Genomic DNA, 26760 nt, shown 5'->3' on the forward strand with positions numbered 1-26760 from the left:
CTTGGTGCCAGCTCCTGCTGGAAAAAGGTGAATTTGAAGTGTCAAGAATTGGTTCAATAGATAAAATAATTCCCTTTGAACTCCCAAAGCAGGCAAGCAGCTGCAAAGTGAAATTCTACTAAAATTTTGGTATATGTGTTAGCCTCCCTTAACATACAACTCCTGTGAGTTTGGAAAAACTCACACATTACTTAGAAATGACCACATCAATAGCAGCATCTTTCTTTTGCTGATGAACCAAGTTACACACTCAACTGTTTTGCAGACTTCAACCTGCATACCACTACAGGTTTTTAGGAGCTGCAGCCTCTTTTATAAGAACCTCAGCCTAACTGGTAAAGACTTATGAGAGCTGTTTTCTGCAGTTTCTTGAAATCCTGCAGGAGTGCCAAGGAATCTCTTGCTGACAAGTTGAGAAACACTGCTCCAAATGATTGTTCTGCAGTTTTGTAGCTTGTTTAGAGATAAAGATTCTACTAGAGGAAAAATACAGCAGAGATTACATTATTACAGTAGTGAGACATGGAACAGGCTGTCCAGAAAAGATATGGATGGCCTCATCCCTGGAATTATTCCAAGGCCAGGCTCGCTGGTGCTCTGAGCAACCTGGGATAGTGGGAGGCATCCTTGCCCCTGGCAGGGGGGTTAATGATCTTCCAACCTAAAGCATTCCACGTTTCTATGGTTACTGCAGATACTCAAGCCTCCTCTAACCCTCGAGTGCTGTGTACTGCTGATGGGCTTCAAATCCTAAGTGTGCTGGACATTTGTTGTGAATTTGGTCTAGCAATGCCAACCTGTAAGCAGTTCTCATCAACTCACTGCAGTACTTCCAGTCTCAGCTGAATGGAGTATGTTTGCATTGTACTGCAACTGCAGGACACTTCAGATGAAACGGGTGGATGATAAGTCACAGCAGTTCATGTTAGACAGACAATTCACATTACCACAGAACTGCCCTTGTGTGACACATGCTCCAGAACTAGGCAGAATCAGTACACAAATGACTACTACTTAGCTGTACAGCCTTTGAATTGCTGCATGAGAATGACCCCACGTGTCACGCTGTGGTCAGGCACAAGTGGCTACTACAGCCCTTTGGTATGGCAGTGGTGTGTGTGCAGTCCTACTGCTCAGCAGAACAGACTGGAGGGAACTGCACACACACAAGAACAGGAATGGATCCCTTTGGCTACATTTAACAAAAAAGCATTGAAACTGTTTATGGTACACACAGTCCCATAACCATGCAGTATTACACTTCTGCCATCTTTTGGCGTTGATGAGTTTCAGCAGATTTTGAGCAATCAGACAAGCTACAGGTAGGCTCGTGTCTAAGGCTCAGGGTTCTGAACATGCAGCTGTAACTACAGGTGATGAAAGAGCAGAAACACAGAAAGGTATGGCCCAAGACTAAAAACAAATGAAAGAAAGTAATTTTGGTATTTCAGATGAAATATATTGCTATCAAATATTTTCAAGAAAGAGCTCTCTATTTTTACCTTGAAATACACATTTTTATTCCACAGTCTTTAGCTTTATGGTCACTTTGCTGGAAATGAAATGTCAACCAAGTAAACAGTTCACATTTTCAAAACAGTTCACATTTTCAAAACATATTACCAGAATATGCTAAACCTGGCAATTTTGTAATAATACTTTTCTTTTTTAGTTTCCCTAATAAATTACCCTGTACCATACAGCCTCCATTCTTTTTTCTTCAAACACAACTGATATTTTTAGGTTGGATTTTACCAAATTCACATGCTCAAAGACATTATCCTTAAAATTTTAAAATATTACAATTAAAAATTTTTACCAGGTCACAAAGCAATATAAAAATTGTGAAAATAGTAACGAAACTGTTGTCATCCTTGTACCATCATATTATGTCGACAACCTCTCAGAAAGTCATTAAAGATGGAGGGCCAAATGTAGCTCTTGGCCAAGCTTAGAGCAATTCCACTGACTTTAAAAGGAATGCATCTGTCCTGTGAGGTTACTTTTAAATAAAAGCTGCCTCAGGTTAATGGAAATTAAACTGTCATCTACTCTAGATTTTCAAACGAGACAATTTATCCTTTATCACTGGGCAAAAATGAATTTTCCAAAGTATTAATGAATTTTTGTCTCATCCATGCTTTGAAGTTTCGATACCATTCTAAAAGCTTTTTTCTCCTTTGAATCTTTTCTTGTAAGCTCATTTTTTTTTCTTTCTCTAGAATAGCAGGAAGCTCTTTCCAGTTTTTAATAAAGATAAATGGAGCCCCCATGGTTTTTAATAATTGCAATGGAGCACTGTGGTAGGCTGATGAATTTCCGCAATCACCCGGTGTCATTACATCTTCTATAACAGGCAGAGATCCATAGGAACAAGCTTCATAAATTCTGTAACATTCTGTATTTATTCCCACTGGGCACAATGTCAAATCACTCTGCAGCAAGGCATCTTGATAGTTCTTGAAACTTTCATTTGTTTCTTGAGGCTGCCACCTAGGAAAGGAAAAAGTGAAAATTAATATCTTCCTCACAGGCACTGCAATGAAAAAATAGTGATATGATTTAATTTCTATTAGTTATAAAACTGAAAATGCTATTAGTGTAAAAATTTTGTATTACACGCACAGTGAATTAACTTTTATTTTTAGTCTTAACTGCTCTTAAAAATCTTCTAAAAATTTATTGAAAATGTCACTGTTAAAAAACAGATTGTAATATGTGGCCCTTTCTGGAAATTATTAACACTTAAAAATGTAAGAAACAAATTGAAATGCCACTCCAAATCTTCTGCATGACTTGGATGATGCATATGTCAATTTACTTCACAGCACAGTTTAGAAACAGACAAAAAGGGAGACGCTCAATGGGCTTTTTAATAACTTTTTTTTGGCCTCAAAAGAGGTTTGCTCTTCAAAACCTAGGAAGCAGAGCAATTGGTTTAACCTGAATTCATCTACTTGAAGTGCCTCAAGATGTCTGGGAGATAAGAGTTTACGTCACAGATACAATCCATCTCCTGAGACTCTTCATCAGGGCAGCTAAGGTCTACCTAAGCACCACTCTGCCTGCTATCCAACATTTTATAGGTGTTGCTTTTCAAAGTTAAGAAATACCATCAGAACCCTACTCTTGTTAGTTAAAAAATAACTGTGCTGTACAGATTAAATCCACTCTCATGTGGAACTCAACAAAATATGGCTGTCTTTTTTCTTTGACTAAAGACATGAAACTCCACAAAATACAAGATAATATGTTTCTTCTCATAATCAAATATTTGTAAGAAAAAAGCAGATGGTCTTTGATGGTTATATAGGTTATATACAGAGGAGACTTTTCTAAACTAGATTTAAAAATATGCCTTATGTAAAATATAACAGAAATGCTGTTATGTTCACTTAAATGAAGTCTCTGCACTATTCCCTGACTTAATGACTAATTACCTTTATTTGTATTATTTTTTAACACTCAAGAAAAGATTGATAATAATGAACCAGGCAAAAAACTCAATATTTTCATGAAGTAAATTAAAGTCTTACTGTTCTCTGGCTGCAATCCAGCAAAGTTTGTCAAGCCCGTCCTGTTTCAGAATTTCGATGAGGGTTTCTCTAGAAGAATTCTTATAAACTGTTCCTAAGAAATTACATAGATATGATCTTGGATCATGTAGCATTGACCAGCTGGGTTCCACAACTGGAAAATTTCTGTAGCTGTAAAAAAAAATGTGTAAGTTAGACAACCCTATCAAAGGAAAACATTTTGCAGCATTTCATTTTCAGTGCATCATATATTATGACTAAAACCACCTGCTTATTGCCAATCCATCTCTACAGACAGACTCAGAAGTAAACCAAGTCACATCCTGTCCTAAAAGTATGTCTTTATTCCCTTTACCCCCATCAGGACCTTCACAAAGTTTCCGGAATACTTACATCTTCTTTCAACACCAGAAATATTAAATGTGCAGATTACAGAATGTCCTTGACCAACATGCTTTTCCAAAGAAGCTGCTCTTGATGCAACCACAAGTTTTGACTGAAATGGCCAGTTTAACAGTAACTATGGCATGCAAGTCTCACCTACCTTAATCTCTGGATATGCTCCTCTACTGAAAATACCACTGGTAACCTCTCAAAGGAAAATCTCACTTTGATCTGAGTGAACTCAATAATCAAATCTTTTGGCTACTAAATAGCTTATTGTGCATTATTTGATGGACAATAATGCACATCATTATTGCATCCTGTTCTCATTCTTCTCCTGCATGATGAATGTCAATTCACTTAGTTTCTAATAAGCATTTATTCCTTCATGACAAATATTTTTGCATCATTCCACATCTTCATTTTCCCTCTTTACTTGGAAAAGCCAGCAAATTTTCACGCCTTTAACCTGTTTTTTACAGCCGTTGTATGCAAGGTCTGGAAACCCCATTTTGATACCAAATTTATCTTCCTCCACCCAGCTTTGCACCCTCGTTTGTTGTTCTAAGTGTTGTTGTTTTCTCTTCACTGTCACCTTAATCTCTGCATCTCAAAACTCAACTTCTTTCCACTTAGGAACTTCCAATACCATCGATTCTTTGACATCATCAATAATCCAAATTTAGCATATGTCAGAGACACTGTGAACAAGTTCAAGCTGTATATAAAAAGCTCTATACAGTTTTCCAGCTTGTTGAGCAAACTAGATCAATATAGGATATTGAATTCAAATTCAACACAAGGTATGAAAATAATCCTGTATTCCTTTCAGCTTCTATTACCCTGGTAAGTCACTAAACCACTATCAACTCTGTTAATAAGAAGTAAAAATGCATGTAGCTGAACCAAAACTTTATTTACTCCACATAAATAATTTGAGCACTTAAGTATAACAAAAATGGTTTTTTTTAAACAAGCAGTTAAGCAAGTTTACACTACTGTGTTACTGGAGTATAACAACTCCAAATGGGAAGCCTTTTGAGCCATAACGGAGGTTAAAAATAGTACTTTGCTTTTCTGAACAAATAGTACCTGCAACTTTATTACATAATTATCTTTTGAATCTCCATATCACTGGTATGTATTACATCAGCAGTCATGATAATCTCAAGAGCAAATCTTCTGAAGAAAGAATAAACAGAAAATCTCAGGAGACACAGGTTCATTTTCCTAAAGTTTCCTAAACACTAGTACCCTCTTCCTGTTATAATTTTAATCGCTAAATGCAACTTTCAAAGACTCCAATGCCTGATTTAGAAAATGACTGATAGGATCACGTTCTGCAATTTATTTATTAAAATTGTTTTGGGCAAAAGCACTAAGAGTCATATTTTCCATACCTCACGCACAACAATTAATGAATCAATTGCAACTTCTGTCTATAGCACTTACGTAGCTACTCCTAAAGGCCACTGGAAAATATCTTCTTCATTCACGAACGCGTAGTCATAGGTAACAAAGAGCAGACTGACAAATCCCCCGTTTCGTTTCAGGTATGGCTGAATCCAGGCGTTGTTGCACTGCTCGTTGCCGAGCAGCACCACGGCCACGTGCTGGATTTTGTGGGTCTCCATCAGTGTCTGCGCGTAGTGCAGCCACTGCGTGGCGTAGGCGACCTTCGCCGGCTCCCTGCCGTTCAGCACCAGCACCACATGCTCCGCCTCCACCGAGAAATAGCCGGGAACTACGGAGGGGCCAGTCAGGAAGCTGAGAAAGCCAAAATACAACATCAAACAAAGTAAGACTTTGTAAGACTAATTATTTGCCTTAGTCCTCTAGCTAGTCTTACTACACTGCACTCCAGAGATTATATTTTCTTCAATAAAGTAAATGCAATATGCTGCAAAATTAACGTGCAACTACAACTACTTCTGCTGTTAGTATGTACTGCTTAGCACAGAGTAAAGCTGCTTTCATTTTTATTCAGGTAAAAGGTGATTGACTAGAATAAGGTATTTTGTCAATAAATCAGAACTAGTACAATACTCAAACCTCAAAATGTGTGTAAATCAACCACCTTTCAAAAAAGGGTGCACCTTGATGCTTATATTTTCTTAATTCCAGTGATAACCAATGACTGCTGTATTAGAACAAGAAAGAGGCCCTCCCAAAAACCTGAAGACTATACACAATCTGGTATCATTAAGAGTGATAGTTAGCTAGTCTTGCATATCACTTTTCTCAGTATTTTGGTTAAGTTTCTTCTGTGTAGAATTGATAACACAATAAACATCTATCCAACTTAGGTTGGCTGTATGCCCCAGGTCAAACTTGAGGCCCTGATACAAGGTAGTAAGCATGAACATTTGTTATAAAATGTCATTTCTAGATCTTCAACAATGTATTTAACAGAAGAATTTCAGTCATGTAGCAAAACTACCAACTCTTTAATCATTTGCAAGTATGTGACAAAAGCCATTTATGAACTTCAATGAAACAAACCAGTATTTGCCAGCCCCTGCTCTAGTTACCTGGTGTCTTAACAGATTATTGACCGAATGCAAAGAAGTAGCAGTTACACAGCTTGAGAAAAAGTGGAGGGGGAAAACAGCATTGTTTAAAAATAAAAGTCAGTTAAGTGATAATTTTCTAGATCTGCTGCATTACTAGTTTTTCAGCTACCAGCAAAACTTAATTTAGAGTGAGCATGAGTTTTAACTCATGAAGTGCTGAGACTGACAGCTAGTTTCAGTTCAAATATACTTACTGAGTAAAAAAAGGTCTCACAACAAAAACTGTAAAGACTACTCCAGTGAAGTTATCTGAGGCAGACTGACCTTAGACAAGTGTATTTAAACCTGAGTTAAGCTGACATGCTGCTGGCTTGGTGGAAGTGATGTATTTTGGAGCCAAGATTCGTAAGACTCATGACCTGGAATCAAGACTTCTCATACATTAAATGCTAAGTCACAATCAAGACTTAAATCCAAAGTTTAACAGACAATGAGAACAGAATCACAGGGATTCCTAAAAGAGAATACCTTGAGCTTTGGAATGCCTCAAATAGAGACTAAATATGTACACGTGATCACCTTGCAAAGAGACTTGGGGAAAAGGGTTTTTCCTATGACACAGCACTTTGAGGGTAACAGCTTTACAGCAATAACAGATGTACAGGTCAGGAAGCAATGACCTGTGGGTAGCAATATATGTAGTTGAACAGCATAAAATTACAGTGGGGGAAAAAAAGTAACACAGTGCAAGTCTCATAAATCCATACTTTAATAATCAAAACACCGTGCTAGGGCTGTGCTATTAACTCCCAATCAGAACACAACTGGGATTGGGAAATGGAAGAGACACTACAGAAGCTGCTAAATGGAGGGAGCAGTCCTTAGAGTACTAACCACTCACATGAAGGCTAAAGCAAAGATAATATGGGAAAATTACCTTTTTTGGACTAAATACATGATTTGCTTTCTACAAAGTCCTTGGTTTTCCTTACTAGTGATAGACAGTCATACAAAAAGATGCTGTTTTAGACTGGGTCTAACAGTGCCCATTCTGGAGGTGTTGAGACAGCCATTCTTTAATAGCAAGGATTAAATTTAACACTTGCAGTAATAGAAATAATAATAAATACATTCAGCATAGAAATATCCCATATGCAAAAAAGCAATTACATAAAAATGAGAAAATCAAGAAAAGAACTTGGAAAGGAGCAGTCCAAACCACAAGTGACTCCCATCTACAAAAACAACTTGAGGGGACTCTGGAGAACAGTCAGTATTAATTCCCTCTCTGGAAGAATCTGTAATAAACAGTAAGATCACTGAATCTTATCAATAGGTAAGATCATAGAGCACATATACAGATAAGCACTGCTGTGAATGAGTTAATCCTGTTTCATTCATCTGATGAAGCATGTCAATAAGAACACAGATAAAGAGGATCCAGTGGGCACAGTGGTTTTGGACTTTCAAAAAGCTTCACTACAGGGTTTTATTAAAACTAAATTGCCAGAAGCTATACCAGGTGGAATCCTCTGATAGACAGAAACCTCTCCTAGTTGACTGAGGCAAGGCAGCACTGAAAGTTTATCAAATAGAGAGAGTGTGACTTGGGGGAAATAGAAATTTAGGAAAGCTCTTGCCAAATAAGAGGTAAGAAGTTTGGCACTCTGTGCTCTACAACATCTTCCTAGGTGACAGGAGTGAAGGGTGTGAATTGCTTCAAGCCAAAGAAAGCGTTAAATCCTGGTCTCTTGCTTTTTTATGAATGTGCCAAGAGGCTACTAAAATCCACAGCGATGAAGTTCCTTCACCACTCCTGTTTTTAAATAAGCATCACTGCATTTTAAGGAGAAGCTGATACTTCATGTATTTTTTTAGGCAACTTCTTTGACGGAAATATGTACCCATCAAAATCTGTATTAGAGACGTGTATTCATCATCATAAATATACAGAATGGGCTTATTCATGTAACTGTGTTCAAGTGGTATTTTGGCATTTTTGTGTCTTTAGATTTGTTATTCTTTAAAAACATTCACCAGACATCTATTTTTTAACAATCATTAGACTTACCAGAGAGAACTGCAGAACAGCACATATTCTCCAAATATGTCACCTCAGCTAGTTCCCTCTAGCCTCATCTAGTAATCAAAAGATAATTTACCTCAGCCAGGCAGTAAACAATTCTAGAAAATAACCAGTGAGAAGCCAAAATCACATAATTCTTCTCCACAACATGAACTAGTATTTCCAAATAGAGTAAAAAGTAGCTATTTCAGAAGCCTAGTTGTTAAAATAACAGTTATATTGCAAATTTTATATACTTTGCACAAGTTTACACTAGCCTGTCAAAAGTTAACCTTTGTTATGTTGGTACTAAACTCAAGCTTTGTATTTTTATAGGACCTAGCAGCCAAGTTGAAATTAGAATAGGGACTCCATTATCTCTGGCACATCTAGACATAACAAGAAGATATTTAAATGCAGGCATAGAAGTCTTTCTTTGAGAGATGCATACCCTAAGGAGACATGTGAAGTTATTAATCATCTGAAACAGGCACACTAGAGAGAAAATAACCACAATCAGTCAAGTGACAGACTCATTAAGTATAGCAAATTATTTTCATGTTATAAATGTGGAAAGCAAGAGCCTAAAGAAATTCTTATGTCAATATCAGGAAGATAACCTATCATGCCACAGTATCATGGATTTCTATAGCTTCTAAGATTTTAACTCTGGAAACAACAAAGCCTTTTGCCACTAAAACTACACTGTAGGCACTGGTCCAATATTCAAAGGAAGGACTGTATCCTTTCTCTATATTTGTGAATTGAAAACTCTATTGCTCTGTCAAGGAGACTACAAAGATGCAGAAGCATCGTTCATAGTTGATTCTCTAAATCAGGATCATCTTTTATTTGCAGACAAGGAATATAGCTTTTTCTGTTAAAGAATACATAAATTCATCTATTTCTTCTGGAAAGACTCTATGGCCTGTACCATGTTCACTGTTAGATACTTTCATAAACAGTTCAAAATTATTTTAAAAAGTTTTTTGATCACTTAAAACCTCTTTTCAATTCACAATCACATGCGTACTTCAAACACTACCTTCAAATATTTCAGCTAGAACCGTATCTTGTGCAAGGAAAAAATGGCCTCCTGAAGCAACACGTTTCAGAAGTTAAGCTCACTTAACTGTGTAATTTATATATTAAAAGAAAACTTTTTTAACAGGCAGGTCCTGGTGCAAGTGACTAAATGCTGCAGGAGACCTACTTCTGCAGACTGGCTAAGTGGCCAAAGAGACAATGTACCTTCACAGAAAGCATTAAAATGGTATTAAATAGGGACTCAGAGAAAAGCCCTGTATCATTCCCTGAATAATATAAAATATTTGACAACAGTCTTAAACCATACATACATCATAGATCAAACACCACTGTTAAAGCAAACAGTGCTTTACGTGTAATCTTCCTTTCCATACAAAATTTTGGTTTGCAAATCAAGTAGCTAACCAGAAGCTAGGTCTCACAGGTAGCCTTTGTTATAAACAAATCATGGTTTTGACACATTCCTATTTATGAATGAATGAGCCAAGTCCCTTTCCCCTGAATACAGCAGAAACCAAAGAGCAGGAGACATCTTCCTGCCTCACACGTGCATGCTTGATCTCACCAGCTATGAGCCCCCAGGCCCCAGCTCTTTACACTGTTCTCAGGGTTGTATCCTCGCCCTGCCACCGAGGTCTCTTGGCTGCTCTTTCTCTCAGAATTGGCAAGTTTTTACATATATTTTTAATAATACAAACCATCATAAACCAGATTAAATTGCTCCCTAGTTTTCTATTTTTTAACAGTGACATGTTTGGTCTAGAATTAGTTAGATTTATCAAGTATGTGTTTTTGTGTATAAATTATAATTTTGAATGAGAAGCGATGTGCGTATTACATAGTTATGAAAACATTACAAAATTAAAGTACTTGCAACTGTACTTGCAACTGTACTTGCAACAACACAACTTTGAGACAGCCAAAATAATGCCTGAGCAGTGCATCATTCAGTTTACCTTTCCAATGCATTATTTACTAAAGTTTACACAATTGAAATCAACATCATAAACAATACCTGAAGTATGTTTTCCCTGCATTTTGGCTTCCTTCTCTCCACTGTGCAATCACATCAGCTGGCTCAAGGTGCCCTCCAAAAATGTGCTGCCAAAGGTAAAGACCTACATAAATGAAGATATGATGGAGAATTTGAATGAACAGATCTTGCCTACTCTACGCTCCTAAAAAAATTATTTCTGGAAAATGAAAAAGCATCACAACATAAGAAACTTGGGAAATAAATGTCAGAGCTTCTTGCACAACATGACTTAGAATTAGTTAAGATTAATTTTTCCCACATTGGCATTTAAAAAGATTCTTTGGCTGACAAAATATCAGCAGATGAAGATATACACTACTGCTTCTGTTAGCAACTCTTTCCAGCACACGTACCATGAGCAAATATTAATTGGCATTTTAAGCACAAGCATACTTCCCTTAAGCTTTTGTGAAATGCACCAATTTTTATGATGGTAATATACCAGGCAATATACCTATGTATTCTACAATGCTACGTGAAAGTTTGACTGTAAGCCTGGCATTTCCAAAAAAAGCTAAGCTAAGAACAGTGATACATCTTCAGCAGTAGTTAGAGGTTGAGAAGACCTTGGTTCCCAGTTTGTGTAGAGGGGAAACTCTATCTTCCACAAAAGAAGAATTTCCAAGTTCATCAGTGGTAGTAGTACTACAGTACACTGCACTACAGAAAACGCTTTATTTCTCACGGTGTGATGCTTTATTTCACAAAGTGTAAATGTGACAAAAATAAATAATCTGCTTAGGCAAGTAAGAGGTCTCTCCTTGTGTCATACTATAAACCAGACTGGATTAAAAAAGCAACTGCATTTGTTTGCCATTTGAGGTATTTTCCTTGACAGATGCAGAAGAGCCTTGAAAGGAACTGATACAAAGGGAGTTCAACTACTCTTATGCTGCCATGAGTTTGAGTAACAGCTAGCATCTCCCTAATACTCCCCATGTTCAGATATACATACTGTGGAATCATATACATAAATTTTAATCATCAGGAAACACAGAAAAGTGCTATACCAGAAAGGTTAAATAACCAGTAAAGATTGACTACATCTGCTTACCAATTGCTGCTTTGCCCCAAATCTGTACTCTAAGACTGGTCTGTTCTAGGTGAGACCTCACATATTTTATCATTTTAAGATTAGCTTCATATCTCTGCTGAGAAGCAGCCAGCTCATTTTTCTCATCCGCGTCCCACGGATTCCACTCTTCATTTCCCAAGGTAACATGATCTGTGAAACCTAAAAGCGTGATTTACATTAAAATTAAAAAAAAATAAAAAAGAAGATCAAATTCACAACTGTAGGAAAACTGATTCATTTTCTCAAATTCGTAATTTCACGCAGCACCTGACAGATGCGCACAGGGTCGTGCACATCACCATTGCCACCACCACCACCACCACAGCAAGCAGAACCACAAGCACAAGCACAAGCACCGCCGCCGCCGCCTCCTCCTGCCCCGCCGTGCCGCGCGGTTCCCGCCGAGGCCCAGCGGAGCCCGCCGCAGCCAGCGCAGGCCCGGCGGGGAGCGGGGAGGCGCCGGCCCCGCTCTCCTCCCTCGGAGGCCGCCGCCAGGCCCCGCCCGCCGGGCCGGCCCCGCTCCAAACCCGCCGGGCCGGCTCCGCTCCAAACCCGCCGCCCCGGACGCACCGGCCGCGGCCAGGCCGGGCACGGCGGCTCGAAGCGGCCCCGCCGCCGCACTCACCTCGCGGGCCGTGGCGGTCCCGGTGCGAGCGGGGGGCGGCCGGGCGGCGCGGGCGCAGGAACACGGTGTAGGCCGCGTAGAGGGAGAAGAGGCCGTACGCGACGATCAGGGCGGAGCAGAGCCGCCTGCGAGCGCCCCGCATCCCGCCCGGCGCGGGCGGAAGGCCCGGCGGGGGGCGCCGGGAGGCGGCAGCGGCGGGAGCAGACTCCGCCCGCCGGCCTGGGCCGGGCCCTGGGCCGCCGGGGAGGCGCGGAGCCGCCGGGGCCATGAGCTGCCCCTGGCCGCAGCCCCCCAGCCTGCCGGCACAGCCGTGCGATGGCGGGTAACCGGGTTGGAAACGGAGAGATGAACAGCGGAGTCAGGTTATGGGAATTTTATTGTAATGGGCAAAGCTTGGATTGATCAGAGTGAGTCACGTTCCACAGAGAGATGGAAAGACTATGCACGAGTCCTTCTTAAGGCTAGGTGCTACAGCTTCTGTAAAGCCTGTACCAGCTTGTAGACAAGCGCCATGACCTAATTGTAGCCAAAAGCACAGTGCCCTTCACCTACCCAAAGAAGAAAGAGTCTGGAACAGTAGAGATTGTATTGCACTGCGCAACCCTACAGCCTCCTCTGGGTCTGAGTGGGTTTTTTCTTGATCAATTTTTTACCCTTGCTCGGATCCTGACCTAAAACTAATTCAGCGGACCACTGCTTGTTTCCAGCTGAAATCTTAGAAGGCCTTCTGAAACAGGCTTAGAGTTAGCCTGCTGCCAAATCCTTACTCTGATTTTATTGCTTGTACACTTGCTGAACGATGAGTCTAGCCTGATGATGCACAGTGGCAGCAATCACAGACTGTTGGGGTGGGAAGGGACCTTCAATATCATTGAGTTCCAACTCCTCCTGCTGTCGGCAACAATACTGATACTGATACTGATACTGATACTGATACTGATACTGATACTTCCCTCCAGACCAGGTTGCTCAAAGCCCTGGGTCACTTCCAAGGATGGGACATTCACGACTTCTCTGTCTTACCACGCTCGTAAGGAGCACTGCCCTGTCTCATGTCACTACTAGCTCTGGTAAAAAGTTTTTCTATCACTTTCTTTTAAGCTGCTTTTATTTATTGAAACTACACATTAAAACCCAACATATAACGCAAATAACAGTTGTCAATATTACTAGTAATCTGTTGCAGAATTGCAGGTCAATACACTTATTCCTGTTAGGCTTCATGGCCACTTTGCTTTGCTTGCAGTGATTTATAATTTTAGGGAAGAAGTACCTATCATAAATGCTTTCAAAATTAAGACTGAGCTTCTCTTGCCTTTCTAGCTTAGTGCATCTGTGTGAATGCACAATGAAGTGGTGCAGCCACAAACTATGGGAAGAGCAGCAATATGATATGTCGTCGTCAATATTAAAATAAAGTATTATCAGTTTTAACTGCAGTTATGTTTTCTAGACTATATCAATAACTGTATCTGTGTGCTGAGTTGCTAAAATTTAGGGAAAATTTTTGTACGAATAATTTAAATCAGAATATGATAATGAAAGTATGATAAACCCAGAACCAAAGGGAAATAAGATGGCAGTAGAAATTAATTTCAAAGGGCAAAGAATGAAAAATTTTAATAATTTGGAAACACAGGCTGCCTATTGCACACCTTCGCTGCTTTGGATGATGGTTAGAAAGGTCTCCTTCCCACACAGAAGCAGTTTTATTTCTTATAAAAATGACAGAAGAGACTTGAAAAGGTCAAGAAGGATTAATCTAAGAAGAGTTTGAATTATAGAGCATCTCAAAAATAGTGTTTTGAAAGTCTGCATTTGTTTGCATGCATTTCAATAAGAAATGAAAACGTTAATGTGATTTGAAATAGTGATTATTGCTGAACAGTCTTTCACAATACTGATGATAATGTAGTTTATTTATAGCAGAGAAAAAAGGTATACTAATCACAGTGAAGTGAACAGGCAATACCAATCAAAGTCTTAAAACAACTGTAGTAGATGGCAATGCCTGATCATTTGGAAAGAAATCCAAATCCAGAATTAAAAATGTGTGAGAAGGAAGAGCATATGCTTTCGAGCATAGCATCTTTGTCTTATATTTCCTACCCTTACTAACTCATTGTACATTTTGCAAGTTGCATTGGCTCATTTCATGGGCAAAACAGGATATAAAAAGCTCTACATAATGTAAAAAAAGGTACTTATTTTATAAAATTTTATATTTTCCACCCAGTTCAGGACAGACTCAAATAAATGGTTTTCCTGTAAAGCAAACTCAAATCACATAGAAGGAAGTGGGAATCAAAAATATAATGTAAAGAATGTACTAAGGGGGAGTGTGTGTATGTGTGAGGGACTTAACAAAATGCCTTCATGAATGAAGATCTTGGAGTAGGAGCTTTGTCTAGGGATTACAGGAGTAAAATTTACAGAAACATTAAATCGGAAAAGCACCTTAACTGGGGTATTCCCTGAAATAGTTGAAAAATGTGCAACAGGCACCAATTTTAGGAAATGCCTGAATTTCATGCACAATGCCTGTAGGGGCCTGCAAAGCCTAGCGAGTACTCCTTTGTAGCACTCTCTAACAAATCTCTGATTTATTGTAGAAGACCAAAAGCCAAATGTTATGTCACAAGAAGGGAGGAGAGATCAAAAGGATCAGGGATGTCTCAGACCTGTGTCAAGCACAAGATCATTGTTTGTCTAGGTGGCATTAAGAAGCAGCCATGCCCTGCCATGTAGGAGAGGGTGAAAAGTCCAACAGCCACGGCTAATGAGGCTTGGAAAAATCCTAAACCCAGATCTGATAAATCAGGAGGCTTAGATTCTTTCTTAGCTCTGACAGCTTGCTGTAGGGCCTTCTGGCAGATTATTTTGTCTCATGGGGCTCCAACTGACCCCTTGTAAAATGTACAAAACTGAGGTTCTTGGACTGTTAGGAATCCTAGCTGATACGAAATAATTGAAGCTTTCTTTGAATGAAAGTTACTCAATAAATTAAGCTTTACAAGTTCTTTTCATCATAAATTAGGAGACAGTTTAAAAATTTATCATCAGATTCAGTAACAGTTTAGAGACAGGAAAAAATAAACAAGAGCACAGAAGTACCTTCAACAAGTGTCTAATCTGTTCAAGAATTCATTACAGCAAATGAAAATTAACTTGGAATTTCAAAATGAAGACTGAGTGCTGCTGAAATCCTAAATCAAAATACATTCTGCTGTACGTCAGGTAGTTTGAGTAAGCAACTAAGAAAGTAAGGTTTTTTTTCTTATGAAAAGCATTCTTTTTCTGTACATATTATGATAAAAGCAGAATTTCCTTGTTTTTACTACTCATGACTGCCTACAATATATTACTCTTCGGTCTCTGTTTTTCCTACAAAATTCTTGCAGAACTTCTTATCTTGGTCCCTGTTCGTTGACTATTGCGTTAGAATTGCAGATGTCGCTGCAAAGTTTTAAAAAGCTGTATTGATCAACATGTGATATAGGCAGATCTGAACTAGGTTTTAAAGCAGAGTTAGGAACAAGAGAAAGCATCAGTTAGACATCTAACCAGAACATGGAATGAAGACAGTTGTTGCCAGGGTCCCTGCAGAAAAGTACTGAGCTTCAGTTACTGCTCTATTGGTCCTGTCCTGATTAATTAAGAAGTTTGCAGGGTTTTTTGGTGCCACCTGCACAGTGTTGTAGGCAGCCACTGTTACAATTTGTCTACAAAAGCCTGAATTTCCTCTTAAGGCTGTACCATACATGGCTGAATGAAAATCTGAAGTCTGCAGAAGACAATTAAAGCTGGAAAGCTGGTGAGGCTGCAGATCACAGTGCCCATTCTTAGCCTTTGGCAGAGGTGATCTTGTGATGAGAGGTAACAGTCTTTGGGTCTCGTTACTCCTTGATTGATAGAAGTGCTCCTTTCTACTGACTCTGGTTTGTAGGAGTGCACCCTGACATCATCCTTCAGGCAGAACAAGGCTCAGGCTGATTTCCTTTTTACCTGAAACTACTTACAGTGGCTGAACTGTCACTTCAACAGCATTTTGCTTGAGGCAGCAAGGTAGGGAACTTCTGATGAGGGTAAAAAATTAAAGGCAGTAAGCTCTTGTGATTTGGTACAGATGGATCAATAAGACAGTGTCCACCTGTGGCCTTCTAAGTTCATAGATGAGGACAGTTTTCCTGAGAAGGTAATACATTTCAGGAGTATAAGAATAAAGTAATTTTTCAGCTTAATGAAGTGACAAACCAATTGCCATTCTTAGTTCTGTATCATTCTCACATTCAAGACATATCTATCTGAAGACATTTTTAGATAACAAAGGGTAATCCTCCCATGTGTTACATTTAGAGTGTCTCCAGGCTTAAGTTTTTAGTGGTAACTATTCCATTATATTCTACTCTGTCAAAGCATAAGGTCTCTCAGAACACAGTGTCTCGTTCCTGAGACACAGAAAGAAAGGACTTCTAGGTGCTGTTTCCTAAACCTCCTACACATTTTTTAATATCTGTGTCAGGACTGGCTTAGACGTTTCCAACAACTGAAATGGGTTTGACATAAGCCATGCCTAACCAACCATACCAAACTATTCTTAACCATGCTCCCTCTTGTTCCCTGAGCTGTCACATCTCCACTATTTTTCTAAGCTGGTATATCATAAAGGAAGGCAGTAAAGTCTGCTCCTTTACTGTTTCTTTGGATGTTCCCACCCAGATAAAAACTTTATGGCTCATTTGCTGTTTCAGTAGGCTAAATGCACCTTTTAAGAACCATTGTTTTCACAATCTTTCACAACCTCATGTACAAATCTAAGACAGATAAACGTGTTAAACATTTATTAACCCAACATTGTTACATTGGCCTTTTACATAGATCTTCAATGTTTTCATAGTATGTATGATTTCATTGTGGAGAGATGGGATTATAGTATCTCCTCACCCCGTTCTTAATGAGTAACATAAAGACATATTTTTATGTCACTGTCATGTAGCAGATTCAAAGGGAAAGAGTATATTCTTACAGGAAGAACTGCAGTATTATACAGAATTATATAATATTATAAACTGCAGGTGTTATACTAGCAGGAATTTGGGCTGTATTTAAAAATAAAACTATATTAGCATTTCACACTCTGGTGTGACTCATCTAAGTTTCTGTGTCATGGGGAACAAAGTATCAGTCAAAATCTGCAGTGCTAATTGAGGTGTTTACAGTGCCATTTAATAATCACTTGACACTGAAACGCTTTAAAAAATAATTTCTGGAAGGCAAGCAACATAATCTCTGATGGAGCATTTCTAGTGCTGTAGTTTCTGGTTCCCTCTGGTACAGAAACAGCTCCACTTCTGCACTTGATCAGACTATTTTCTGTGATATTTGGGTATAGGCCTCATTTAAATGGTGGTTACATGGTTGATAAGGAAGGCACTTGTCAAGTGCAGCAGTGAGTGACCTGCCTGAACAGTTCATGTGAGCTGCAGTTCATTTACTGCCTCTGTCTGGGGATTTAGCACTGGACAGAGCAGGTATGTGTGAAAGATGTTCAGGCTCAAAGGTTTATAGGCTGGATATCATGGTGTTAGGGTTTGTTTGTGTTTGGGTTTTTTTTTTTTTTTTTTTATCTGTAGTGAAAGAACAGAAGGAAATTTTCTGAGATGAACCAAAAGAAGCTTCTGTTCTTCGTTAAGCATGGTATCTTCACTCTGTTTGGGTTTCATGTTAATTGTCAACCTGAAGGCAGATTTAAGACATTCCAGGTTACTTCCAACTAAGTCTTAAGAAGGCACACAAAATCAGTTACTTACTGCTTCTTAGCTGAGAAGCAGCTAATTTCAGCAAAGATAATTTTTTGAAACACTAATCTTTTTTTTGCGATTGTGAGCATTTATACTCAGCTATTTATACCAGAATTACCTAAGGAAGTGCAGCTGTGCCCTTCTTGTAAGTGCAGTCTCAATCAAATCCTTTGTGTCTATTTTATCTTCCTAATTTTTGTCTTTTTTTCCTACTAGACATGGAAATAATGGAAGCCCCAGGATTTCTGAATATATTCCAGTAGGAAATGGGTTGAGAAAACTAAAAAATGAAGCTAACAATTAAAGCTGTAGCAAGTAGTATGATTTTATATTTTGAAGCCACCTTTTTATTTTTGAGCATATGATTTTTTCCTATTTAGCTCTTTCATCCCACTGAAAGGTTTTATTTATATGGCAAACTTTTTTAGAGTCTTTGGATTGACAGAAGACTATTTAAAATGCTTTTTAGCTTCAGAACTTTTACTGTTCTAAAATTAATTTACTCTTACTTTCAGAGATTCATGTGATTCTCTCATTATTGGCCATTTATGGCCTGCCATCTACTGTTGCTTCTAAAGTGTCTTACTTGGCCTTCAAGGCATCTGGCTGTGTGCTGAACTGAGAAATTGTGTGAATTGTACTTTGAAAGCCTGCTTGCAGCATGGTAATTTATTGCTTATTAGGATGGAATTTCAAGATATGTTATCTTTACTTATGATCCTTTCAGATGTACTCTGCCACAAGGGAACAAATAAAGTGACTCCACCATTTATATTCCAAATGGCATCTATTTATTCAATCTCACAATTCCCTAATGATTAAGTGAAGCTATTTAAATCAGAACAGAATGTTTCTCTTTTAATATGGGAGCTCTGCCTGTCCATCAGGTGGGCATGCTCTAGCAGAAGAACAAATCTGTTCTCTCGTTGAAGCTGTTTAGATGCCCTGGCATGATGAAGGTAGTGATTTTTTAGCACTGCATCTTTTGTACTGGCCAGAGATACCAGGATCTCTTTCCTCAAGTGTGTCATGGGTGCTGCTGTGAGACTTGTCACTCAAGTTTCATTGACAAGAAGATCTGATTGAATTAAGTCAACTACCACATTTCTAGCAGTTTGAAGACTTTTGGCCACATCTTAGTGAGAGCATCTTTACAGGCTTCAAGAAGGAGTTAAATTGCAAATATCCACACATCAATGACTTAAGTTTTCCTAAAGCTGAAATCCAGTTTAGGTCCTCTGAGAATGCTCTGTGTATGCTCCAGAGTTAAATTCGAATCCACCACCTACTGTCATGAGAAGGTAAAATTCTCAACCCAGACTATTGGGCCCAAGCAAGGGCAGTCTCAGATCATACCACTCTCAGGTGAAGAGAGCTCAGATATTCCAGCAGAGCCATTTCATTTTCTACAGGCAATGACTACACAGCCAGCATGTAGAACCCACCAGGACAGGAACAGGATGAGTGAGTGTTTGTGCACTGATTTCTAATCAGTGAGGGACACTCAGATTAATCTGATACATTTAGGGATTTTTTCCAGTGCTTCATGATTTGGAGGTCCTTGGAACTTCAGAGAATGGTATAGCTGCAAATTTAGTAAAAGACCTGCTCAGTTGTTGTCATAAGAAGTTAAATTATCAAAATTCAAGAAAATTGCATAACAAATTTACAAGCTAGGCAGCCAAGATAGCAGAGGGAAGAGGCTGTGTTAGCACTGAATCTCCTAAGACATCATAATGAGTGTGACCATGAATTTATTCTCATCTATTTAACACCTTGTTTTTCTCTATGTTAAACTATTGGTCAGTAAAAGAAGAGGGGAAAACTCATCACCTAGTCAGTGTCTTGATCCCAATAACAGCATATCTGTTCTGCTTTCTAGGGCGTTATGACCTGCATAAGGGAAATCAGCAGCATTCAGCATTGGTACAACAGGAACAGCAGTTTCCTGAAGGTGGCAGAGACATGGCAGTATGGGCTCAGCTGAGTGTCCTTCACACATTGCTGGGACTGATTGTTCCCTTATTTTTCAGATAACTTTAGAGCATTTTAAAATCTTTATTAACAAGATAACAGTTCTTCATAAAAATTCATGCAACCAATATAAAAATTCTTTGAACATTTCAATTATGATTAATGTTTTGGTTATATTTTTATTCAGTAATATACTTTTTTTGAGAACTCTTTAGTGTTCTCAAAAAATGCATATTACTGAATAATTGAGAACTCTATAGAGAAAAAAATATAACCAAACCATTGAGAACTCTATAGAGATTTTAATTTCAAATACAGTATCTCATGAAGATCCCTTATATTTGTTCTAACAGTACAATGAATAGAGAGGAGTTTCTTTCTAATTTTTGTCCATATGAAGTTACTGAAGGAATACAGCTGGTTAAACTGGAAATATTTGGCAATACTGAGTACAACTTGATGATGTTTTTGAATACAAAATCCCTTTCTGCCACAATCTGTGTAAAAAAAAGAAATCCACCAGGTAATAAGAGAAAAACAGAAAAAGGAAAGAGAAAAAGGAAAGAGAAGAGGGAGAGATATTTTTCTTAGAGTTACATTATGTTTAGTCTTTTGAATGACTATAGTGTGTGTTAGATTGTAAATTCTTATCTTTGGTTCTGCTGTGTTTTACATCATGTCTGTACAAAGATGTAATAGGATTAGCTTGGTTCTTCTATGCATCACAATATGCTGCAGGTAGAGAAGACCCCATCTGAATAACTGCACAGCAGCATAGCAGATGAATTTCAGTGTAAATAAGGGCTATTAATGCTTTCAGATTGAAAAAAGAAAGACTCTCTCTAACTAGGGATACAGACTGATTGTCACTGAATCAGTTGTGATGATACATGGAGAAAAGACCTGGAGTTACCACAGCTAATGCTCTAAAACCATCAGAGAATGTCAGAAAGGACTCACATTAAAGATCATTAGGGAAGAAGTCATTGTGCCACTGAGTAAATAAATGGTTTTATTTTCTAGTCTTGAGAGGAATGACAGAGACCTAATGACTGCTGATAGGTTTCTTAATCAGATACTGAAGCCCCATCACAGGCATTCAATTCCCTTTTATTACAGTTTTACAGTGAACTCCCCAGAATACTTATCTTACTGCTTATTTATTTATTCTACTTAAAATTAGTATTTATTATGTCTTGGTACTATTGTAAGCAGATTGCAAAAGTAATTATAATGTAGTGAATGAGATTTAAAACTTTACTTTCCAGCATCTTCCTTATACCACGTCCTCCCCTTACACTGATGGCATTTATGTTAACATATGACCTTTACTTCCAAATTTAGTTCATAGATATCAAATTTTGGGCAAGCCTCTCTTGCAGTAAAAGTCAGTATGTTCAAAGGCAAGACTGCCTATGTATGGATCAGATGAAAGATTTACCTTGTTAAGTGTCTTCCCAGTGATAAAGGTCACTAACTGAGACAATGTAAGACCCCACAGTAGATAAGACCCTGTCAAGTTGTCTGCAGCCCTCGACAGATCACCCTGAAAATGAGCAGTATATAGATTTACTGCTTCCTGAGCACAGAACCAGACAGATCCTTCCCAAATTCAGCCTCAGCCCTGACTGCCTGCAAATAATAACCCTTCCAGCAGCTGTGGCCAGGGACTTTCATGGAAGGACCTGTGTCACTGGACTGTCTGATGTTATGACCTCCAGGGCAGGTATTCCCTGCACAGAGGATCAGACACATCTCTGGTGCCAGTAAGGATACCCTAGAACAGGTTCCCAAATCCCCCCTGTGTTGACACACATCATGGAGTACCCTATGACAGAAGCAGTTAATTTGGCTCTGAGGCCATCTCTGGAGCTGGCTGTTCTTCGTAGCAGAATGTCCATAGCCTCATGATCCAAGGTGACAAAACTGACTAACCCTTCAGCATAAAATGGCCACGTGTCACTTTGTTGCTGTACCTGAGGCAGGTGACTTCAGCAGCTGTGGTGTCTGCACCTGCAAGCACATCCTGCAAGGAGACAGGCAGGTGTGCACCCAATGTGTGAGAAACAGAGGTCAGTGGAGTTTATCTGTGTCTAGCTCAGCAACACAGAGTTTACAGCTTGTCCTGTACATCAGGCATGTGATCCTATCTCCTTTGGGCACCACCAAGCTTTGGGAGTTCTGGCCTGGTTCAAGTGTTAAACCTTTCATTATATTCAGAATACAAGTGGGAGCTGACCCATGGCACAGGGGCCAAACACTTGCCATGGAAAGCATCTTTAATATATGACAAGTCACACAAAATCTTTGCTGATGAAAGCTATGCACAAATTTCAAATAGTTATGCTGATTATAAGGAGACTCTCTATGGAGATATTCCAGTAGCAAGAAACTGCAAGGTTCTAAATGGCTTCATTTGTTTTTGCTCATGTTCTTAATAAACTGTAGAAGTACTACCTTAGGCTACTGGGTGGAAACTAGGCAACATTAGTATTTTAAAATAGATTTACACAATTGGATACTTTAAGGCACAATTATAGAGAGCTTGTTTTGTTTTTAGGTATCAACATCTGTTGCCCTATCTAGCCTGTCAGCCACAGTTTGTACTTTTAGTTTCTCCAAATAGATAATAAATGTAAACAGAATACAAGCAGGATGCTCTGTAATACAATTTTGGCCTTTCTGCAAATAAGATGAAGAAACATTATCTCCTTGAGAGCATCTAAGTAGAGAATAAAAAACTTTTGATAATGACTGATATTCACAGTGTCATTAAGTGAAATACAAGTTTCTAGAGTACTGAACATGGAATGACCCAATGGCATATTCATTAGATAGGCAATGTCACAGAAATGTTTCTGGGGAGAAGTGTCTGCCCTCCTGACACAGACTGCCTCTCCCTTGCAAATGCATACCCAAGCCATCCCTCCAACTCTCCAGTCAGTACTGTCCACTTGAAGGGTCTTGGAAATCACCAAGCATGTGAGGTGGTGATGAAGGACAAGGCAGTTGTAGCAATTCCAGTCCCACAGTCTGTGAGGCCAGGTGTTACATGCAGTGGGTGGCACCACAGTGTACACAGGGAACAGAAGGAGGAAGGGGTGTCTCAAATGGATACCACAGGCATTAAATATCTAGGACCAAGACTGCTTGGAAATTAATTTATAATTTAATTTTACACATTGTGTTGGATTTGATACTGTTACAAAGGCACTGTCTAGTTCATAACTGCCAGCTTATGTAGGCTTTGCCTCACCTTTATATATTTGTTGATCAACAATCAGTTATTTCTGTAATGTGTTGTCTGTAAACCATTAATTATGAAGAAATGAATTACTACATCCTACAAAAAATTTCATTGCCTTATCAGAAAACACAGAATCATTCATCAAACTATTATATGGGTCCCCATGAGTCAAAGCTTACAGAGATTTGTAATTGAATTGATAGAAAACACAGATAAAACCTTTTGTCAATAAGTACGCATAAATTAGTCAGGCACAATATACTCCCTGCATATTAGAGAAAATCTCTTTCTCCCAGGCATCCCTATGCTATTAAAAGAATTATGTACCCTGTAAAGTAGTCAAGTTAGGAATGTGTATCTGGAGAGTGAAGCCAGCATGGTGGGGTGGTCTGGTGTTCCCAAGCTTGTTGCAGTGCTGCCCATGCACACCAGCACAGTGGGTGCCCCAGCTTGTTTAGGGGAGCATTTGCTGCTCAGCTCCAGGACACTGCACAGAGCTTGGCTTGCAGGGGTGGCTGCCACCCGGTGGCCTCTGCTCTCTGTGCTTTGCCTTCAGCCTGCTCCAGGCACCCACTGCATCACAATGTCCTTAACAGCCAAAGGAATTTTCTTTTTTTTTTCATACAAAGCTCTGGTGGCCGGTCTCTGATTCAGATCCTAGATCTGCCTCTGTAGCAGAGAAGCACCAGCAGGTCCAGAGAAGCTGTTTCTTCAGATTTCTCTCTCTGTTTTCTTTGGACTTCCCTTTTTTGTCCTACCTTTCTTGCATGCAGACACATGCCAAGAAGATCCTTCCCCTTCTTTCTGCACCTGCAAGAGCTCACTATTATATCCCTACCTCCGTGCACATGCAGGGATAGGAAGTCATGAGTGAAACTAGGGAAGGTCTGGGCCAGAGGAGTTGTGAGGGATGGACATGCTACATTTCATGAGGGAGTGATCTATGGTAGCAGAGCACTCTGCTGAGGCAGTTGTGTAGGAAATTCAGTGAGAAAGCATGTGGGGATAGAGAAGGATGTCAGCTGCCCAGGGTGAGCTCATTCCTGCTCTAGCCTGTATGGCACAATTCTGCTGGGTCTGCTGGGTCTGAAAAATCTTTACTCTACTGAGGAACCAGCTGGTAAAATGACAGTGATACCTTTTCTGCTTAAAAGATAATAGAAGAACTGAGGGAACTGATGTTTTTAAAACTGAGCTGTTGCAAACAGGAAAAAACCACCAAGATTGCTAATTCAAACTCTTGATAGTTAAGAAATACCAGAATTGCAGAAAAATTTTCTGTGGCATCATGGATATATGTGCATTATACTGTACCTTTACTATCTCTTTATATATAATTTTCTCATAGGACCTTTATGAGACTGACTGTGGGGACAGGGTATTCCAAGGATTAAGTAGGCTTGTATAGTGAAGGCGACTGCTATTTATTATCCCTGTCTTCTACACTACAGGAACAAAATGGTCTGTAGAAAGGGATTTCAGAATAGGAAAGACTGATCACAAAATTAAATCTTTGAATGTTGTCTCAAAGTGGGTTTGGATACAGAGTTCCTGCAGTTCTCTATTGCAGGAATAACTTGAAATAAGTTTTCATACACAAGTAGTCACTATGTCATGTTCATTTCTGAGTTTCCATGTGAATTGCTAGGGTTTGGTTTGTGGGAGTATTGACGTTTCAGAGCCATGACTGATGCTGGTATGAGCTGTGCTTTCAATATGTGAAGTGCTAAAAAGTGAAGGATATTTTCAAAGATCAAGTGCAAACTTTTAAATTGTGCATCCAAATCAACAAGTACTTTCAAATTTAATCTCATATTCATGCTCTTTTCCAAAAATACCCACAATTCCATTTATCCATCTTCAACTGGCCTGCTGTACAGGTTAGTGCTGGTGCCACACTTTAACAATATAGGAAAAGAAATTCCATTAAAAAAGAACATTTTGTAACTGTATGAGGTTTTGGACAATGTACTGCAATTAAGACACGGAGGCCTCATTCAGCAATTAAATGAAGAATGGTGTTTTAGATCCTAAATTCAGAGATGGTAGTTTAGTCTGACCTGCAGTGTAGCATAGGTCAGTTCTTCTCAGAATTAGGTTTAGTTTAACTACAGCATCTCTTTTAAAAAGTTAGAAAATCCCAATTTAAATATTTGTAGTATGAACAAGCTATCATTATTTTGTTAAATTATTGGAGTGATTAATTTTCATAGTACTAATACATGCAATTTCTGTTTTGGAATGTCTCTGCTTTCAACGTCCAGGCACTTCATCTTGTTCTGATTGTGATTTTGAGACAGAAGAGCCCCAATTATTGAATTTCTATTCCTCCTAGAGGTAATTAGAAGCTGTGATCAGGAGACCCTTTAGCCTTTTTGTTAAGATAAAAAGACTGAATTTCAGTTTTCCACCATGGCAGTTTCCCCAATCCTTTGATCTTTCTCCTGGTTCACCTTTGAACCAGAGAGACCCTATTTATTCCTTTTTCAGCTGTGGGTGCTGGGACTCTGACCAGCATCTCAGAAGAAGGCTTGTTAGTCCCAGGTTGTATAACTTTCTAATGCTTTTTGGTATTCTGCTAATTCATGACATGATTGGCATTTTATTTTGCTGTTATACCCTTTTCATACTGCACAAGGAGCTAATCTCCATTTGACTGACATGATGCCCCAATCATTTCAGTTACTGTTCCCAACAGTGTCTCTTTATGTCTGTAACTCCTGAATATTGTTGAATTACAATTATCTGTATTGATGCACATGCCGTTTTCTTGCATCAGCTTATCAGCTCATTTGTTTCAGTGTACCCTCTTTATGTGTCACATGCACACTTTGATCAGTAAGGATTCTCTCATCTCTTCCAGAGCATTAATAAAAATGCAAAGGCCAAGAACTGACCCTAGCATGGCCTTAAGAATATATGCCCTTAATGGCATCTCACTGTTTAAAAATGTGTTTTGCAACCTTTCAACAGCTTAAAAAAATAATTCCCTGTGTACCACATTGATTTTTTTTTTAATTATCAAAATGTTGTATAATGCCAAGGATTTTGACTTTTTCACATAGCCTGTATTCCCTTTCTCAGTCACTCAATGCAAGGCCATCAATCCTGCATGGAGTGGAGGCATCTGATGGGGGAAAAGGATGTGATCTTCCAATTAGGAATCTATCAAAATGCATTGATGGCAGGTGGATTAAAGATACTCAATATCTGAACTTATTCTGGATTTTAGGTCCTAGTTTTTCTAATATGAAGGGCTTCTGTGTCTGTGTGAGAGACAGTTTTGATATAGTTTTAAATATTTACTGATTAGGATATCACTCTCTCACTCAAGTATAAAATAAATTGCAATGAACTGCATTCCCTGAATGCATGTTTCTTGCTGCTAGAGAGAGAGAGACACTGCATAACCAGCTCAGATGTAAATGCTGATGTGAGTTGGCCAAGGTTAGAGGAG

The 26760-nt window shown here is 38.9% G+C and overlaps 1 protein-coding gene across 3 annotated transcripts; it reads right to left on the reverse strand.

The window, feature by feature from the left end:
* Positions 1 to 1437: 1437 nt before the first annotated feature.
* RXYLT1 (ribitol xylosyltransferase 1) lies at positions 1438 to 12448 on the reverse strand. Of its 3 annotated transcripts, none has more exons than XM_058023584.1 (6): positions 12282 to 12448; positions 11636 to 11815; positions 10561 to 10663; positions 5373 to 5687; positions 3537 to 3707; positions 1438 to 2493 (listed from the first exon to the last, which is right to left on the reverse strand). In XM_058023584.1, the coding sequence occupies exons 1-6, from the start codon at positions 12421 to 12423 to the stop codon at positions 2076 to 2078; spliced, it is 1329 nt and encodes a 442-aa protein (XP_057879567.1). In that variant the 5' UTR covers positions 12424 to 12448; the 3' UTR covers positions 1438 to 2075. The 3 variants fall into 3 exon arrangements, with proteins under 3 accessions (XP_057879567.1, XP_057879568.1, XP_057879569.1); XM_058023585.1 differs by lacking the exon at positions 12282 to 12448 and adding an exon at positions 11924 to 11980; XM_058023586.1 differs by lacking the exons at positions 11636 to 11815; positions 12282 to 12448 and adding an exon at positions 8505 to 8572 and having other exon boundaries at positions 10561 to 10641.
* Positions 12449 to 26760: the final 14312 nt, after the last annotated feature.

The sequence above is a fragment of the Melospiza georgiana genome, chromosome 4 (genome assembly GCF_028018845.1).
Source record: "Melospiza georgiana isolate bMelGeo1 chromosome 4, bMelGeo1.pri, whole genome shotgun sequence".
Classification (NCBI taxonomy): domain Eukaryota; kingdom Metazoa; phylum Chordata; class Aves; order Passeriformes; family Passerellidae; genus Melospiza; species Melospiza georgiana.